This window comes from Zeus faber (assembly GCF_960531495.2).
Source record: "Zeus faber genome assembly, chromosome: 6".
Classification (NCBI taxonomy): domain Eukaryota; kingdom Metazoa; phylum Chordata; class Actinopteri; order Zeiformes; family Zeidae; genus Zeus; species Zeus faber.
This window is the reverse complement of record NC_137201.1, coordinates 24,299,194-24,319,196: the sequence shown is the minus strand read 5'-3', so window position 1 is coordinate 24,319,196 and position 20,003 is coordinate 24,299,194. Positions and strand designations below refer to the sequence as shown.

The 20,003-nt window shown below is 41.7% G+C and overlaps 1 protein-coding gene across 2 annotated transcripts in view; it reads right to left on the bottom strand.

The window, feature by feature from the left end:
• mon2 (MON2 homolog, regulator of endosome-to-Golgi trafficking) overlaps positions 1-18,797 on the bottom strand; it is a 39,857-nt gene extending 21,060 nt beyond the window's left edge. For both annotated transcript variants that reach the window (XM_080001689.1, XM_080001690.1), the window contains exons 1-15: positions 18,670-18,797; positions 14,422-14,553; positions 13,886-14,015; positions 11,959-12,056; positions 10,721-10,846; positions 8,173-8,370; positions 7,494-7,618; positions 6,759-6,898; positions 6,471-6,624; positions 4,088-4,278; positions 3,414-3,495; positions 3,029-3,210; positions 1,639-1,751; positions 538-642; positions 57-137 (exon numbers count right to left, since the gene is read on the bottom strand). In XM_080001689.1, coding sequence (XP_079857815.1) covers positions 57-137; positions 538-642; positions 1,639-1,751; positions 3,029-3,210; positions 3,414-3,495; positions 4,088-4,278; positions 6,471-6,624; positions 6,759-6,898; positions 7,494-7,618; positions 8,173-8,370; positions 10,721-10,846; positions 11,959-12,056; positions 13,886-14,015; positions 14,422-14,553; positions 18,670-18,756 — 1,944 coding nt within the window. In that variant the 5' untranslated portion in view covers positions 18,757-18,797. The remainder of the gene's footprint in view (positions 1-56; positions 138-537; positions 643-1,638; positions 1,752-3,028; positions 3,211-3,413; positions 3,496-4,087; positions 4,279-6,470; positions 6,625-6,758; positions 6,899-7,493; positions 7,619-8,172; positions 8,371-10,720; positions 10,847-11,958; positions 12,057-13,885; positions 14,016-14,421; positions 14,554-18,669) is intronic.
• Positions 18,798-20,003: the final 1,206 nt, after the last annotated feature.

Genomic DNA, 20,003 nt, shown 5'->3' with positions numbered 1-20,003 from the left:
TTTCTCCTCTCAGTTCTCTTAAAGCTATCTATAAATAAAGTTGTGGAAAGACTCACGGTACTAGGCCCTTCCACAGCACGGCCAGGTTTTAGAGCTCCTCCCACTCCAGGCTTCAGGCCCAGAATCCAAACCAAATGCTAGAAGGTTGAGAGAAAGGTAGGCAAGTGAGACGTGAACAAACACACTTATCCCTTACAATATTACCTCCTACCTGGAGATGATGATTATATGAACTTTATTAAAACTGTTTAATTGAGATGATTACAAGATACTGTAAGTGATTAGGAACTGGAATAAGTGAAACCATCCCCCCCCGGGTTCAGCGATAGGTATAGGGTTTTCTAACATCAGTAATGCTGACTTTAGTGGACTAGTTTTGGGGGGGGGAAAAAAAAAGAAGAACTACAGGGCTAAATCAGAAAAAAATGTTGAAATTATAAACATTACAAATAAAAATTCAAATTCACTTTTTAAAGGCATAATATAGGCCAGTTTGCATAATATCATGCCAAGGGTGTGTCACCGTGGTGGTAGTACCTGCAGTGTGGCCAGTACCAGCTGCCACGAGGTCCCCAGCACCGTTCCGTGGCAGTGGGCCAAGTTCAGCAGGGTCCGCATGCACTGAATGTTCTTAGCCGTCAGCTGCGCACGCACACGCACACACACACACACACACACACACACACACACACACACACACACACTGTATTTTAGCTGATGCACTTATCTAGAGTGACAAACAATAAAACACAGATCAGCTTTAAATTCTGTATAATGCATATTTAAAGATGTTGTGCGTTGGTTACGGCACTACACTGACAATCTTGTGCATATTCATAGTGCAATATTTTGATCTCTGTGCAAATGTAGCTCAAAAATATAAAATTAAGTAGTCAAGGGATTCAAGACAGTGTTGTAGAACGGATTTAATACAAATATGAATAGAAACAAAATGATGCAACCACTTAGACGACATCATTCACTATGAATTTAAGACCTCACTAAACATCCCCTCATGCTCTCTATGAACTCTGCATTCAGGCTAAGAATACCAATGTCCTAGTACACGCTGAACTGTAAAATAATTTAATACATCTGCAAATCCTTTTCTGTTACAAGGCTCATTCTCATATATGAAAGCAAATTTATAAAAATTTGAATGTAAAAATAAAACACAACACAATCCAAGCACCATATTTGTACAATATGATGACATGAAAAAAATGAGTAGTCCAACTTCGTATCAACAAATTTAAAAAACCCCACAAACGTTAACTAATGACTTTGTGTCTTGTACGTGGAGATTTATCGAGAAAAGCAAGTGGACTAACCTCCTAAAGACCTTTATAATGCTTTGACTTCAAAAACGGTCATGATATTTAATCACTTCCTCTTTTTTTGTTAAATAAATTAAGGAACTGAATAGTGAAACAGTGCCAAAAAGAAAGAACAATGCAAATGGAAGGGAATCGGCCAGTATGCGGGGAAAAAACGTTGCCCAAATGTTATTTGTATCTAAATCGCATAGAAGAATAATAATGAAAAAAATGGTTTAGGCATCCCGTAATCCGAAGGCATTGAGACATCTTATACTTTACTCGGGGAGGAGGGGGGTGCTTTATTGAATTTGACACTCACCACCACGGTGCCCTGCGGCTGGGCGGTGAGGGGCTGACCCACGGCTACCACCTGCTGGTGAGACTCGCTGGAGGGACTGATGATCTGCACGCTCTGGCCCTGGATGGAGTAGGCTGCGGACAACACACACAAACATATGTCAATAAATTGATGTGGACGTGTGCACGTTCCCACTTGCACGCACGCACACATACTGTATCAATGATAACAGACATACAAGCACACAGACAGACATGTCAGAGTACCCTGCTTAACTTAACTCTAGGGCTGTTCCCCACGCAGAATAATTTATTTATCCTTTTATCGGTAAGAGTAGTGGTACCGTTAAAATCTTACAGATAACCATCCCTACTTGTGCCCCGTTCCTTCATGCCTGTTTTTCCCCACACACTGTTTTTACTTGTTTTATTTGGAGAAACAGGGCACGGCAATTGGGGCACACAAAGAGCCATGTTCTCCTTATTTATAATACCTCATTGAAATGTTATCGATGTGCATTTTGTAAGCTTCAATCTGCTTTGTCCTGTTTGGTCCTGTGACCAAAAAAAAAAAAAGTATAAAAAATTAACAACTGCTCAACTTGAAGAATCTCAGTCGACTCACAGGTTTCCGACTGATCATTGGACTCGTCGGCTTTCAGGCGACTGCCCTAACAAACTCCAACGCAAACAACCATCTCTCAGTATAAAGTCAGTTTCAGTCAGTTTTGCTCTTCAAGCAAATGTGCAAATAAAAAAAATGCACACGCTTGGGATTAGTTTCACGTGTGTGTGCCTCCTCTGTGTCTATGAGAGAGTGTGGATGTTTGTGTGTGCGTTTGTGCGTCACGGATCGGGTCCATGGTGCTCCCAATTAAAAAACAGGTTAAAACGGTCAACACTACTGATACGAAGAAGAGAGCATTAGGGGCCTGTATCAGTTGTTATACAGGAAAACTGGTCTAACAGCCACACACCAATCAGCAGATTAGTGGTGTTAAGAGTCTTTACCTTTAAAGCTTAACTTGAACTTGGATTTCCAAAAACCTTTTGTTATGTTTGCAGCAGCATAGCTTCGTGAGGTTGACAGATGTTATTGATAGATTGATTGAGATGATAGATACTGGCCAACACCACTCTATTGGCTTCTAAAATCTTATTTCTAGTCTCTAGTTTCCACTGTAGTTGTTTTTTTTTTTGCAAAACATAACCTTTCTTTGCATAACATTGAAATGGGTAACCATTCCAAACTGACTGAGGCAGTCTTTACAAAGCTGAAATTCAAATGTGGAGTGTGTTTAAAATCACCTTATAACTCACGGCACCAATTTCAAAATTTTTCATTTCACTTGAATTTTTTTCCGTTCTTCCTCAGGGCGGCGGCAAGCCATGTCACTGCTTTTCATGTCTACCTTTGTTGTAGAGGTTTGCGTTGTTGCTGCTGAGAACCGTCAGGGCGTAGTGTGGGGGCAGCGAGGCCTTGCAGACAGCCGTGATGAAGGCGTCGCGTGGCGTCACCAGCCCCAAGCGACCGCACAGTGAGGCCATGGTCAGCTCCGCCTTCAGGATGTTCTCCGTGGCCGTCTCGTCGGTGCTGATGAGTGAGGGAGGAGCGCGGGAAAGGTACATGAAAATAAGAATAAGTAAGAATTGGTGAGATTGCATTTGTGCCAGTGTTCACCAAAATACCTTTAAACCAGTGGAACCCTGATCCCCTCTAATTTTGACCCAATTCCATCCCCAACGTCCATATATTTTCCGTGACCACTGGGTGCGTAGCAAAGACAGTGTGTTTACCTGGCGTCCAGCAGCAGAGACAGCGCCGCCAACAGGCCACACCAGCAGGCACTGACCATCTCCTCCCACACCAAGTGGGCCCCTGAGACACGAGTCGCATGTGTTTCAGTTTTTAGCTCATATTGACACTGAGGAAATTATTATGTTTATAATACAGGGTATATGCAGGTATCAGAGAGTTAAATAAAATTATTTTTAAGACCAGATTGAACGAAATCAAACTGAACCAAACTCGAACTTTTTGACACATCTCTCTGTTTTTCAATGAAGTAGTCCAAGTAAGTATACAGATAATTACTGTATATTTAGTGTGGGGAAGAGGTCAGTATTCTGTAGAAACAGGGTAGGTTATGAACTAAATGATACTATTGTTCTAACTGTTATCATGTTCAACTATTTTAAGACTTTTTAAGGATTTGCAGACAACCTGTAATATTTTAAATCACAAAATTAAATATCAAGCAGAGATGAGGTTTTTTGAACGGTGTGTAGGAATAAAATAAGCCACCAGGGGTCAGAAAAGCACTTCCACTCAAGATTATATCTATATGACTACAGCTTGTTGTTTAGTTTCTTCAAGCCCAGTAAACCCAGCATTTCAAGGAATTATTCAACTTCTCTCCACACAGCATGGCTCTGCACTCCACCTCCACAGTTTTCTGCTTTCCCTTTACCTGGCGGGGGTTGCCACTGCTGGTCAGGGTTGGAATCTCTGAACTGGTTGGCCTCCACGTCCTCCTTGGCCAGCTCCCGCTCGATCATGGCGGTGATTCCTCGGACGAGATCAAGCAGGGCGCTAAAGGCCACGGACATGGCGTAGCCCTCTGGGATGGATGGGGGCTCCACTTTATCCAGCATCTCCAGACTGGGGGTTGGCGAAAGCACCACAATGACATTTCTACTGATGTAAAAGTATATAAGTCAAATTACTTGCTCTGTAATTCAAGCATTAAAAGTAAGAGTATTTGTCATATCCAGTGCCCTACTATTGTAGAGCCTATAATAGTGCCTACTGTATCTTTTTATTCTGCACATACATTCATATAATGATTACAATTTACAATAGCATAGATGGTGCCCAAGTCATTTAAAGGGATATGGACATAATGATTTAATGAATGACCGAATAAGTACAGTAAAAAAAATACTTGTACTTATTTACTATCCCACCACTGCATTTTTTAATGTTTGAGTGCCAACAGGTGTACCCCGTACTGAAGTCAAAAGGTTTGTATATGCACGTCATAGCATGGAAATACACTCGGGCTTTGATGGCAGTTCAGTTTGAATGGATGCACATCTGCGTGGCATGTACTTATGGGTGTGTGACTGTGTGGGTGGCTAGCTTCACGAGTTTCTGTATCTCTCGCACCTCTTAAGTTGGAGGTACACTTAAAAATAAGTAGAGGTTTTTGACCAAAAAGATGTATTCAGAGCAAGACAAGAACAAATTGAAGCGACGATCTGAGTTCTGCGCAAGCCCCTGAGGCAAACTATGTCTTTCATCTTCCCCTTCATTCTGAAAGCTCCCATTGTCGCGACTGGTCCAAATGCCGTTCTGTCACGGCAGGGAAACTGACTTAAACCTCCCACTCTGGGTCATTCAACCTCCTCCCTTTCCCGGGGTCAACAAACTTCTTTTTTTCCCCCCACCCCAGAGCCGTACCATTTGGAGCATGTTATATATTGATACCGTATCTCCTCAAATATAAACTGGTACTCAAATAAAAAACGGTAAACAAGGCTGAATCAGAGTCAATGTGTGTGGGTTATTTTTCCTCCGAACGCACTGCACATTCTGTGCTGTTCCCGTGTTGCAGTTTTACTGTGTTTTTATATCAGATCTATTGTTTTCATTTGTTTCTACTTATATGGGTCGAGCATTTAAAACTACTATTTTTTCTTTTTTCAAAGCCAAGCCACACCCACCTCCTCTAACTGTAGAGTTTGTGCTTCTTTCACCCCAGAGTTCAAATTGAGTTCTTACTAGTATTACTAGTATCCTGCTGACGGTGTTCTGGGGCATGTTCTTCACCTTTATCCTGGCGATTAAAATCTAAATGACATCCAAGGTATCTTTTACCTGAATCCCATTTTGGATTTGTTTTATTAGTGTCTAGTTTTAGGCATCATTCTTGAGTATAAAATGCAGTTTTCATTGCTTTCATGTATTGTGATTGTCTGGTGCACCTTAATGGTGCATTTCATATAAAGTCAATTTGGTCCTCGTGTGTCACTACATACACCGAAACACAACAGGACTCTTTCTTGCATTAACCTGCCTCCAAAAATACTAGCCCCAAACACAATTACAGTAAAGGGACCCAATTGCTTTTCAAGGAGAAGGCCAATTTAGACAACACCTCTCTGTAAATGCAGGAAACCCTCTGGCTTCCACTGTAATTCCCTGTTATTTAAGCCTTTAACTTGTCAGTGGAAAACAGAGCACTAATGACAAAAGCTTTTACAGTCCTTGAGGTGGCAGAGCCTTTGATCAGCACTGTAATGTAATCCCCGCGGTTTTAAGTACAGCTGTTTATCCCTGGCCTCGCCTCCAGACTGGGTATCAGTTTCTGTCAGTGAACGGATGGTCATTCGTGCCCCACTTGAGTGTGAGAATTAAAGGGGTTGTCATTAGTCTTTTGGTCTTTCAGATGTGATGAACATGATGTGAGAACAGTTTATAGTGAACTAATGAAGAGCAGATGGCATCTTTTTTTCCTCCTTCCAAATTGTTAACAGTAATGAAGAATATGGCCTAAAATGTTCTAAAATGTGTATCACTATTTTCTTTAATGAATAATCCTTCATGCTAACAAGGCACAGCACAGAAATCTGAAATTTGCTTAAGGTGGTATGGTTGTGGTTAATGGTAAGGAACAAACAGCAGTACATTGAGATGGAAGAAACATACTCAGTTATTCAGAGGGATGAAAAACTAGATAAGAATATTTATGTTATCTTATTTTTGATCCGATTTTTGTATATATATTAAAAAAAACCTGCAGATAATGAAGCTGGTGTTGCCTGTGCGTTTGTGTGGGCAGGTGTACTTACTAGGTGGCCTTTGCACTGCCTTGTACACTGACGGTCATGAGGGGAATCCAGGTGCCACGGTACTCAAAGGCAGCCTGGGTGGTCAGACCACCTCCAACCCCACCTGCACCCGGACCACCCTGCGCTGGACCCTGAGTCCCCGCCCCTCCACCACCTGGAGCGAGAGAGAGGCACGGAGAGCGGTGGGGAGGGAGAAGGAGGGAGTGATTTAGATATTTGAATGAGTTTCAAAGAGAATATAACCACAATGAGGAGATTAGTCGTTTCAGAACCTTATTAAAAATTAACCTGCAGGTGTGTTGGTGGCAACGGGGTTTCCTGTGTTGGGCACGATAAATAGGGATTGGATGAAAGAGCCGAGGGCATTGACAATGTCCCTGAACACCTTAGTGGAGTGCTGCTTCATGTCGTAGGACTGGCAGAAGGACCTGTGATGGGATGCAAGGGGAACATTAAAAGACAGATCTAGGAAACTGAAGTTCCTACCGCTTCACAATTAACGTGAATTTCAGAGGTTAGTCACTATGAAAAAAAAACGTAAAAACAATCAAACAAGACTTCTGCTTCTGTATCCTTCTTACTTGGCAGTCTATTTTTATAGGTTTGGCTCTGGTGGCTTGCACAGTCAGCAAATGAGAAGAGAAAGATGGAATGACAACTGAAGAAAGTCAACTTTTCTTTACAACAAATGCAGCTCTTCAATGTGTGAACGTTTAAGTTGAATTTTAAAATAATTAGAAAACAAATATTCTAACCTAAACCTTATTTTTTTGCTCATTGGGAAGTCAACCCCCAGACTGGCATCACAACATTTTAAATTGATCCAGTATGGCCTCAATAGCTTCAGCCGACCGTCTCGCACCAAGCTACGATACATATTACAATGACCAAAGGTTCAAAAATCCCGGAGTCTTCCTTGAAGTTAGCGACATAGGCTGCACACACCCCATTGTAAAACATGGATTTCTTCCAGCAGACAGCAAATAACAAGGTGGTGGGGAGCAGTAGTTTTCACTTGCTTACCGTAGTAGATGTGGCTGCACACACAGTCTGTGCACTGACTCCACGGCGACGGCCCTCAGCCACTGAGGCTTCTCCCCGTCAAGGAACTTCACCAGCAGAGACAAGAAGATCTCACACTCTGTCACCTACACACAGGCGCACACACACAGGCATACAAGGTGAGCTATCAGAACACTAGAAAACATTTCTAGAAAAACGAAGCAATATGATAGCGTTTGTCCGTTATTTGTTCTAAATAGTGAGATCGGTATAAAGGCCGATCAGAAGGCACGAAACACACAAGACAATTTCACTTCCCCAGCAGTTTACCGGGAACTATGTGTGAAAGGGGCTTTATATATATTCTATGAAAAGCTACAAATATAAGATAAGAATATATCAGAGAAGAGAGAAAATAAGGTTCTCTCAGAAGAGAGATGTGAAAGGTTCGGGAGTTTGGTGAGACTCCAGAAAGTGTACTTGGTTGTGTCAGTCATCACAGCTGCGAGGGAAAGGGTTCTCAACAATGATACCCATCAAGTCCAACTGAAGGACCAGCCTCAGCTCAGTCCAGCTTCAGAGGCTGGAAACTTAAAGCCTAACTAATCAAAGCATGTACCATTCAGTGAAAGCTTTTGATGGGATATGTACTTTGTTTCATCAGGTACTTTAATTTTCAAGGGATGGGACGGTTGCTCACCAGCAAGCCGTAGAAGTGTTTGATGAGCACGGAGACGACACGCAGCAGCCTCATGCAGATGGGAAAGTAGGGCTTCTCCACGGGGGCCGGTGAGGCGGAGCTGCTGCTGCTGCCCTGCCGGAACTTGATGTTGGGCGAGAAGAGCTTGATGACAAGCGGGCAAACACGCTCCTTCAGCAAGAAGCTGAACTCCTGGTGCTGGGGAGAGGAAATTAAACAAAAATGTGCTTCAAAATCTTTAATTTATATGCAGTAATGCCACATTTATATTTAAAGGCCACATATATAACTTTTTTTATGTTTTGGTATTTACAATTTTGTAAATATGATTATTCAAGGTATAATTGATGACTCAAAATGAAATTTTGTAAAATAATTATTTATTTTTATTGCATTTTCTTTGCTTGTTTTGCTTTTTTTTTACTAGCACTACGGAGTTGTATGTTGTGTATGAAAGGTGCTACATAAATAAAGGTTATCATTTATTAGTACCAAAGAGCGATGTCTTTGGTACTAATAAGCAGATGTCTGTCTGGAGACACCAGACAGACATCTGCCCACTACAATTTTCCAATTGTACTTGTAAATTATGTGATGAATTACACAGCTGTTTACTACAAAATCATCAATCATTTTATTTTTTGGGATAGGTGGCCTCTGAACTTAGCTCTCTACCCCTCCAAAGAGAGGGAGAGAGACCGGTGTCACATGGAGTGCCGGCATAAAAAAATAGCAATCGAAACATAAAAGTGGCGTTAAAGAATATTACCTTGCATTGTATTTTGTCACCTCACAGGTTAATATTCTATTAAAATGTATGTGACAATGCAGCTCTGTAGCCAAACTCTTGGTGCTGCTCAGTACTGATTGAAACGGTTGGACTGTTTTGTATGGAGTGTGAGAGAACTCAGCACTGAACGTTTGGTTTGACGTCTTAGTGAATGTCATTCAATTACAGATAGTAAAAAGCAACAGTGTGTGGCAATAAAATGCAAATACAGTACTAGTCGCAAGCAGTATGTTGAAATATCCTATGTTATGAAACAATGTGCTGGTATAATATATGTGTTAGTGGTCGACCGATATGGGTTCTTCAATGGCCAATGCCAACAACAATATTTAGAGAGTGGGGCGTCAGATATCATGTTGTCATGTCCTGATGTTTTTGCATCTAATAGAATACAACAACTGAATAATAATAACAAATAAGACACAAAATTGTTGAACTGAAATGAACATTTATTTAACACTAATGTTATTGTCTGCATTGTCTCTGCAGCACACTTATTTTAAATGAAAAAAGATGTCAACTAAATTAATGTCCACAGGTAATCAAAAAACTAAACTTTGAAAAAAGAGAAAAAACTATGAATGAAAAATCAAGAATTATAAATGATTTTAAGAAAAAAAAAAGTCTGGCCAGGAAATAGTCTCCTCATTGTAGAAGTGCAGGATTTATAACACAAATTACAAAACCAGAAAAACCATCACTGGAAAGCACACACAGTGCAGTGCTGTCTGGAGGAGTAAGAAAGAAAAAAAAAAAAAAAAAAACTCCACTAAAATTCTCTGAGTTAGGTTTACGTTTTGCCTCAAATGCCAAGTATTTCTCCTGGAATTTTCATAGCGGACACTGCGCACTTGCCATCTTTAATGAGCTAACACCGTAAGAAACAGGAGCGAATGAGACGATTGAAGACTCTGAGTGAGTGAGAGGAGGCGGGGCTATGTGGCCACCGCAGCGGTGTGCATCTCTCTGTCAGAGAAAAGAGAGCGAGGGAGCGCAGCTGCTACTGGTATATCCATAGTGCGGAAAATGCATACTGAAACTGTTTCAATATTCAGAATCGATATGTATAGAAAAATAGATATTTCTGACAATACTAGCCTGCAGACATTTTTTGTTTATCGGCCTTGTGAGTGCAGGCATCGCCGGATGCTGATTTTCTCAAATGTGCAAATATTGGCCCAATTAATCGGCCGACTGATTATTCGGTCGACCACTGATATGTGTATAGTCGGTAAAATATATGTATCTATAGTATTGTAAGATAGGACATTCTAATTGCGGTATAATAACCACTGTGATTGGTGTAAAACATGTTTTCACCATAGTGAAAATATATTATGGTAACCATGAATCAAGTTAATTTTTCCTGTTTGTGTTTTGGCTCTGGCTTTTCCTGACAGAAGATAGGCACTTGTAACCATCATACAAAGCAATGACAGGGTTAAGGAATGATGGGCCATCATGCACAAGGCTTTGCTAAACAAACACCACAATTGTAATTACGTAAATAACACTGTATATAATGTTATCTGAGGAACTGTATAAAATAATGGAAAACACAAACTGGCTCTCTAGTTTAATGTCATGATCATCTATTGACTTTAGTACAGGTAAGGCAGTGATGAGGTGAGAAGAGGCCCATTATGAAGGGAATCTCAAAACAAGGACTGCGCAGCAGATTAAAATACCTACTATTGACATATCCAGGGGAAACACAAATACATACGATAGGTACATATTGGGAACAGCTGTACATACCTGCAGGAAGACACCAGGAAAGTCGTTGAGGACAGACTCCAGCAGCTCCAGGCCAAATGTCCTCGTCATCTCTGTCATCCCAACCAGCCAGTACGGGGCATCAGCGTTGACCAGCTGGCACAGGTCCTACAGAGACAGAGCCACCGATGGGATTCACCCACAATGGAGACAAGAGGGGCAACAAAGGCAGTCACAGTTACAAGGGAGAACAACCGTAACAAAGTCGGTGCGTGTAGTCCACTACGGGAGCCTCTGTTGAATTGCTCCTTTGTCGATTTTAAATTATTGAAGAGGAGAAAGCCAGCAGAGGCGACGGTTTACTGATGCTTCGGCAACGACCATTAACGACGCTAATTTTTTCAATCTGCCGATGAAATAATGACTTGAGAGCCACTACTCAATAATGCTTGTTTTGTGAGCAACAACAATTCTTTATCTCCATGTCTTTAACCATGGGTGATCAGCAGACCACAAATGGTTTTAACTGCGACCGCAAGTACCTGCACCGCTAAAATACCCACAAGCAGAAATTGACATTGAAACCCTGCCACGCTAAATGGAAGCTTTCCTTCACAGCTGAGGCGTAGGCTATTGACGATATTGTCCACGGAATAATAACAGAAAACAAACAAATCAATTCCTATTAAAAAAGGGAAATTACAGCGTTGCTGTACAGGGTGCTAACAGCGAAGCTGTGATGTCCCCAGTCATTTTGTCCAAGTGTCTCTGCTTCCGAGTACACATTGTGGGTGGAGGTGAAAGTGTGAAGTGGAAGTAAAAAACGAGGCATGGCAATAGGATAAATTAAGTTCTGTTCCACACATTGATTTGGGAAAATATACATGATTTAGACTGTGAACATGTTTGCATAATAATGCATGATGAATTGCTTGAGATGTATAAAACCTTGGTTATATACAATTCATAATAATAATCAAAGTGTTAAAAATATTCAAATGTTATTAATGGGCTGGCATAATGGCCAATGGCAATGGTAAAGACATGAAATACAAGCATATCCTACAGGTTTTGATATTTATAGCTCCACGTCCTTGGCCCTACTTCAACTTGTGTCATCGCTGGTATTTCACTTAAGTGCAAAATCGAGTATCATTCTAAAAAAACAGAGCTTAAAGGGCAATTTGGGAAGTGAGGTATGACTTTGAAAAGACCAAATCCCTCGGCACAGGGGGAAAGGCAATGAGGGCGAGCAGAGAGCTGCCCACCAGTGGCAGTACCTGGAACAGCATGTAGGCGTCCTTGGCACTGGGCCTCAGAGTGCTGACAGATCTACGGTTGGTGTTTCCCTGAACGGGTGGAGGCTGCTCCACGATGCCTGTGGAGAGACAGAAGGAGAGGGAGGGGTGCGGAATGAGAAATGGAGAGACACAGGAGCGTGTGTGTGTGTGTGTGTGTGTGAGAGAGAGAGAGAGACGGTTTGAGGGGTGGGGGAGGGAGATGTATGATGGAGAGATGAAAAACACAGAAAAGGGATGGATGTATGTGTGTTGGGATGTAAGGAAGCACAGATGGTTGGGGGGGGGGGGGGTTCAAAAAAGGGGGATGGATAGGGGAAGATGTGAAGTGAAAGAAGATGAAGAAAGCTAGATTAGATACTGTAGATATGATAGAGGGATGTGACAGATGTGGGGCCAGCTGTGAAAATATGGCAGCAGGGACAGACTCAACTCACCAAAACAACAGAAAATCAGTCTCAGACAATACAGCGCCACAACCAACGCTGTGACCGACAAATATACATTTCAACACACAATGTGTGATTCATACAAGTAAACAAAAAGCAACAACCAAAAAAAAATAAAAAAAGCCGCACCTAAAAATACACACGTCCATATGCTGGAGTGATTTGAAGAATTGCATACACATTCACCGTGGGAAGCAAAGCAAAATAATTGTCTGCTGATTACATTGTCTTTACCAATCTTTTTTACGGCGCTAAGACTGTGATTCAGAGGAGGGATCACGCAGGGAACAGAGCCTCATTATGTATGCATCAAAGTCAGGCTTGCTGCAGGATAAGCCACTCTAGACAGTCTGAGAGGGAGCTATCTTTCATTCATGACTGCGGCTGAGAACAGAGTTTGCCAGGGGAGAGAACGTTAATGAAGAGATTAGGTAAACAGGATTTTAGGATAAAGCAGTTACCGCGCCAAAGATGGAACCAGAAAGCAACAAATGTTGACAGAGCTGGAATTTGCGGAGCAGACAGACAGACACAACATTTAGTTAGTATCATCCCATGGTCCTCGAAGCGTATACGATGCACGCGCTTAAGCTCACGGTTCGATATTTGGATGGTTTTTAAATCTGCACCCAAAGCCATTTTTGAAATCTTCACTCCTCACAAGTCAAGGGTTCTAAGCGTCAATGCTTCAGACTAGCAAAGCACCTCCAAACATTTGAGCCAAATGTCGCCAGTAGAACAGGAAAGGAAACATGAAGTGGCGGTGAGTACGGGGAAAGAAAGAAAACCTTCCGTCGTAGGATTCAACGGGGAAGACCCAGGACATGAGAATGGACAGATGTCGGCCGGGCCTTCGAACTCACTCGCTCTACAGGGCATCTTTTGTCTCAAATTTCTCAAGTGAAATAATTGTGTCTCATTAGTAAGGATGTCAATCTCTTGAGCTGCATGCTTTGTTTGTGAGCCATTTGATTGCCTTGTCACTTGGGATACTTGTGTTCATTACGTGTGTACCTTAAATTTAGCTGTGTTTAAGGTGGTGGATGTTTTGTGAAAAGAATGTTTTGTGATGTTTTGTGAAAGAAAACCTCATATTTGATCCTTCTTTTTAGGAAGCACTTTTTAAGAAGCAGCTATGCGATATATTTGCAATATACATGTGCTTCTCCATATGCTATTTCGATATGCTTTCCTACACACTGCAAGAAGAAGCTGGTTTAAAAGCAAACCCCGACCAGGGAAGCCCTGCAGGGCATTTACCAGAGGACCTTGACACCAGGAGTGATGGGTGAGATTTTGGCCAGTGATTGAGAAAAAGCAAGCAGGAAGTGGTGTTAAAAAATAAAAAAAAATAAAAGAAAAACCACACTATTGAGAATGACTGGGCTGAGGCATAGACTATCCCAACTTCACCCAGAGTTTCCCCACCCTTCCCGGGGATAGTGGCAAAGCCCTCTGACCTTTGAACCGCTCATCCTCGGCCACCATCCTTTCAAAGACCACGGTGACCACCTGCCTGACGGTGGCGGCTGCCGTGTTGTTGGTGATGTTGTCCTTGGTGAAGTGGAGTCGGAAACACAGCACAATGGCCTGGGGGGGACAGACAAAGCACTGAAAATGGTTCTCTATGGTATCGTGCACCCAGTTTAGAAATCCCACATTAAAAGATTCAACGTGTCGTCTGGCAATTGTTGAATTAAGGTAAATTAAAAGTTGTGTCTTACAATTTAGCAATTTGCCATCACTGTAAACGATTTACAAAGAATTGCATTGAGGAGCAACACTGACTAGATGACAGAAGAGACAGTAAGACTATGCTGCTCTTTGTGTTCACTCAACGAGCCACGCAAGAAACAAGGAAGTCTATTCTCTGTCTGAGAGCTGGAAATGTGGACAGACGTTCACTATGTTTGTCAAGAAAAATGAGCGGTTCATTTGGGGGGGGGGGGGGGGGGGGGGGTGAGATTCAGTTGTTAAATGCGTGCACATGTCGTACCTTGGAGAGAACTTCATCGTGCACCACCGTGTTGGTGGTGAGCAGGACCAGCACGGTCTGAAGGAGTTTCAGTTCCTCGAGGCCGTTCTCCATCAGCTGCCAGAGCATGTTGATGATGTTTCCCGCGGCTGCCTGCCTCACACACACGGAAAATAAGAAATAAAATTAACAAATCCATCATTGGTTCACAATGTTTACGAACACAAAGTCACCGGCCTGCTACATGCGGAGGCAACACAGCAACCATGTTTGTTATAAAAAATAGCAAAAATATAAAACCTAAATATTTATGTCGGTCTCTCACACACACACACACACACACACACACACACACACACACACACACACACACACACACACACACACACACACACACACACACACACACACACACACACACACACACACACACACCCTGAAGCCTGTATCACACTCTTTTGACAGAAAGGCAAGTGAGACACATGACACGGAACCAGCTGGTTTCCCTGACTTGGAGGTCATTGCCACTCCATCATTTGGTTCAAACACAACAGGTCCAGCTTCAAGCTAGCATTTTGTCACTTGACGGTGACAGGTTGAGACAACGCATTTCTCTTTTTGGGGACTAGATGGCTCTGTCAACATGAGATCCTTCCAAGCTACTCTCACGCTCACGTGACTAGTCAAACTTGTGCAATGTATCGTCTTTGGATCTGACAGAAAATAAACATCACTACAGTATACGACTACTGCAGTATGTTATTATTATTTCTATTTTTAACATGTGATGTGTGAATTGTCTTTAATTCCCTCTTTAGCTAATTCAAGTCAGGTTTCCATACCTGGCCAATACTGTGATTAAGATTCCAGCTAAGTGCCAGAGCGTCATCTGTTCTAGTTACTTATCCACTTGTGGTACAAAAATGGCTCAAACTTGGGCTTAAAACTTTGCAAAAGCCAAAGTTATTTCTGCAGATCTGAGGGGAACAATGGTGGAATTTTCCATTTAGTTAATTTCATTATCTACAATTTGGCAGAGTGCATGCAAGGATTTTTTTCCATATACAGCAATTAGTATATGAAATCAAGATCCGCAGATTAATATTATCTCATGAGTATTATTAATTTTTGACATATCTGTCAACACGTGGGATATGAGAGCATTTGTTTAAAATGTGTTTTTGGCAGTGAAGTGCTGCAGCCACAAAAGCCTACAACAGCTATCTTCTTATGAGTCCGGTCTCAGTGTGGTCAATAAATATCAGATTCAGTGTCTCTTCTACTGTAATGAAAAAAAAAAAAAAAAAAAGATCTCTACAGACAGTTCTACAGATCACCCCAAATTGCCTGAGGGGACCTAATGTTATTAAATTTGACCGCAACCTGCCCATGACAAACAATGTGATACAGCCCTTGCAAGTAAAACGGCACAAATCAATAGTGAGGAGGTTTTGTCGCATCAGTACTGAAAGCCCCAAAACCTACAGCTGTGTCAAAACAGATCTAAGGTATATTACCACTGTTGAAAGCAGGAGAGTTTCTTTGCGTGTGGATGTCTGAGCACTTTGGATACGATGGCCTGTTAAAGGGGACCTACTATGCATAAAATGCTTCAGTGCTTGTGCACATACATGTTGTTCTCTGCTGACCCGACTAACACACAAACTTTGAAATAAGAAAACCCAGTCAGTCTCTGGTGAGCGTTCTAATTCACAAGGCAAGTCCTGATCGACGTCACCGAGGGAGTGATTCAAATAAGTACCGCTCAACATCTGAGTAAAACAACAAACAAATCTTTGAAAAGAAAAGGTAATTTATACCAACTGTTAGAGTTGCCGCAGTTATCAGTGTTACACGGTGTTCGGCGGGCATGCACCGATTACATTACTTGCCCACTGCCCCCAGCGTCATTCTGCTTTTCTTTTGTTTTGTTTAAATAGAAATAAGAAATAAAAAAAATAAAAAAATGAAATAAAATTCTAATTTGTAAAATACTAAGAATGTTATCAATACTTTTGAAAGTGTCCGCTTGTGCGTGCAGCTGTAACAGCACAGTCTGCTTATCACGGGAGGAGAGGAGAGACGGCTATAGGAGACCTTAGATCAGGAATAGATCGCGACCTGTCTCCCTCCATCCATAATTAGCACCCGTGCATACACCCCACCGTTGAAAAATGACGCGTTATAAGTTAATTAACCGGTGGGAAAAATTCCTCACTATGGCATCTCTACCTGTGCATGAAGAAACTACAGATGATGGAAATGTTATTATTTAAAAAAGGTAATTCTGCTGTGTGTGGTGGATAGACTGTAGGCTGCTGCGGCACACGATCTGCTGTGTGTTTCTCCAAACAAAACCAATAAAATTAGCTCGTTTTTATTTGAGGTGTATTTATTTATTTTATTTTCCGAAGTTTACGTGAAACAGAAAAAATCCCCGTGTCCGAGAGTCCTGGTGCAGTGTCTGTGTCTCTCATAAACTTGGGAGCACGGCAAGGGCAAGCGGAGAGGGAGAGGGGAAGAGAGAGAGTGGGCTCTCTGCCCTCTCCGCTCAGAGCTGTGGCAATCTTGTGATTATAATATACCAATAAATAATATAATCTCATAGAGAAATATTTGATTCATTTTACTTCCTTAGATATGGAAAATGAAAAAGGTAAAGCTAACTCAGAGAATTGGAGCATAGTTTCTTTCAATTTTTTATTTGTCCTCCCGACAGCGGTGCACCGTGCACGCATGCGCCAGTTCCTGACTACCGTGCCTGTGTTTTTATTTTAGATGTATTTATTTTTGTGTTTGATAAAATAGTCAATTGGCAATCGCTGCCCCCAGTGATCGGCACTTGGAATTTTGCACGATCGCCAAAGCCTAGTTGGAAGGTATTTTAGAATGGCTAGAATGAATAATTTGAAGCAAAAAACGTCCAAAACATAATTTTGAGACCTCAGAGACCTATATTAACTTGTGTAAAAAAGGTGCATAATAGTTCCCCTTTAACATTGGCGAATCAGAGCCCTGGGGTATCGATAGGTAGACTTCAAACAATTTATTTACGATCCTTCTGATCCTATAAATTCCTCATCTAGCTAATTCAAAACCCCAGGGAGGCAAAAATGAACAGTGGAGGTGCAAGCTGTAGATGTTAAAAGTTGCAATAGTTACATTTTCAGGTAAGACATTTAAATGTGTCCTAATCAAAAAGAAGCACGGTAACTTAAATTCAATAGAGCACCACAGCCATGCAGCATCCTTTGGTTGAAAGGCTTTATTTCAACAGTGGGAAGTTATGCTGTGAAGTTTTAAAACCCATATTAGCCTGACTAAATAAGTCAGACAACCATGGTCTGACAGCAAGCGAGCTCACGGATCATTTAATAACACATGACTCACTTACAGTGCATTAACACAGCAGTAAGGCAGTGGCTCTACAGTGCCAACACTGAATCCGTTATGATGACGGGTCTCCAGTCACTTCAGCTGGTCTACCTAAGAAGGACAAAATCCCTTCGCTACAAATTAAACTATAAATATTCAAATATTTGCTGCACATTTGCTCTAAAGTGTGAAGGACGTTCATTTCCCAGGATGCATACACAGACCCTCCGAAGCTTTCCCTGGCATATCAAGATTAAAAGGTAAAGAAAATAACAGGCAGACTCATAAAAAAACTTCAAGTCAAATAGCTAGTATTAAATCTTCAAGTATTAGATTAATTTAGATTCAACTAACTGTCATTGCACAGAGTACAAGTACTGAGGTAGCAAAATGCATCTCTCTGCATTTTACCCATCCTAGTAACTGAGCAGAGGGCTGCAATTTAGCGGCGCCCAGGGAACAGTTAGGGGGTTAAGTGCGTTACTCAAGGACACATCAGTACGCTACCAGGAGGAGCCGGCGTTCGAACCAGCAATCTTCCAATGACTAGTCGACCCGCTCAACCTCCTGAGCCACTGCAGCAGGAAGGGGCTCAGGAGGAAGAGCGGGTCGTGGCTATTAAGGCATGGGTTGAAAAATAGCAAACCTATCACAAAATACAGAAGCCTGTTTTGAGGTTAAATCGCTCCCTTTCATAACAAAAAAGGATGTGATGTGAAGTTAGCTCATGTCATTGGCATTGAAACATAGAAAATTGGGTAGGCAGTTCATTTTCAACCAAACCTCAAACAATGTGTACATGATCGCTTGGGCACAATTGTTTTTGAGCTGATGACAGAGGTGCGACTGCATGATAGCCCTATGAGTAAGGCAGCGACAGGCTGGTGGTCTCACCTCAGATACCACCTCGTGGGTCATCAGTCTCTGGATGGCAGCCAAACACAACTGGGTGATCTTGGGCTCCTTAGTGCCACAACCCATCAGGAAGGGCTGCACCACCTCTGAGCTGTTCTCCTTCAAAGCTGCACGGAAAGAAACGTGCGCACACACACACGCGCACACACACACACACACACACGCGCGCACACACACACACACACACACACACACACACACACACACACACACACACACAAAAGGAGTGATGGATTATTATTTTTCTTTTCCTCCGCTGACACTTAAATACAATTTCATAATAATTTCTGCAAAGATATGATGAAAAATGTTTCCAAGCAGAGGTTCCCAACCTTTTCATTATCACAGACTGTACCACAGCGCACAAAATGTTCACGGACCGGGGGGGGTGATTAATTTAATTAGGAAACGGAGGAAAATACATACACCAAAAGTAACAACACATTTGCTCACTCGCTTTTCGATTTGAGATCGCTCTGATCGCACAGCGGAGTGGAGAATCGCTTCTGAACTTTTGATTGGGTGGTGAAGGTGCAGGTTTAATGCGTGTTAATGTTAGATCATAAATAATTATTGGGCTTTGCAAAAATAAATAAATAAATAAACAAACAAACAAACACATTAATAAATAAATGGCATGCCATCTGGGGATTAATACAGTGATATCTTAATAGGGTTGTCACGATTCGATTTGACTTTTGATTTTAGGGTCACGACACTTTTTTTTCCCCCCAGCACTGACGACTATGCCATTGCTAGACTAACATGTCCTGATTTGTAATGACTTATTAACTCATTAATAACTTGATTCTCAAAAAGTAACATTGATTTGAATATTAAAAATTAAAAATAATAACCACAGTATGAGAATATTTAAACAACACACCTAAACACTTAAGAGCTTTAGCAAAACTAGACTTTAGAATAATAAACAATAAGTTACTTATAACACTACTTTTAAGTTACTCACCAAAATATGTGCAGAAAAACGGATGCTATTTTTGCCAGAGGGGAACGCTGGTTGTAAAAGGCAAACTACTACCTGGAGCTCTGATCAGAGTGATCATTTCTTTAAACAAAGCAAATAAAAACTCTAGATGTATTGAATTTACTCCATTTCCTGCTGCTGCTCTGCTGCAGAGCAGATCGCAGACGGCTCCAGAAAAAATCCGGCCAGTGTTCTCACGGTCTGGTGGCAAACGCCCACGGTCCGGCACTGTCCACTGGTTGGGAACCTCTGCACTGGAGGACATTCCATCGGTGATGGTCAAGTTGAATTCTCACATTCATTGCCACATCTGTGGAATTACTGG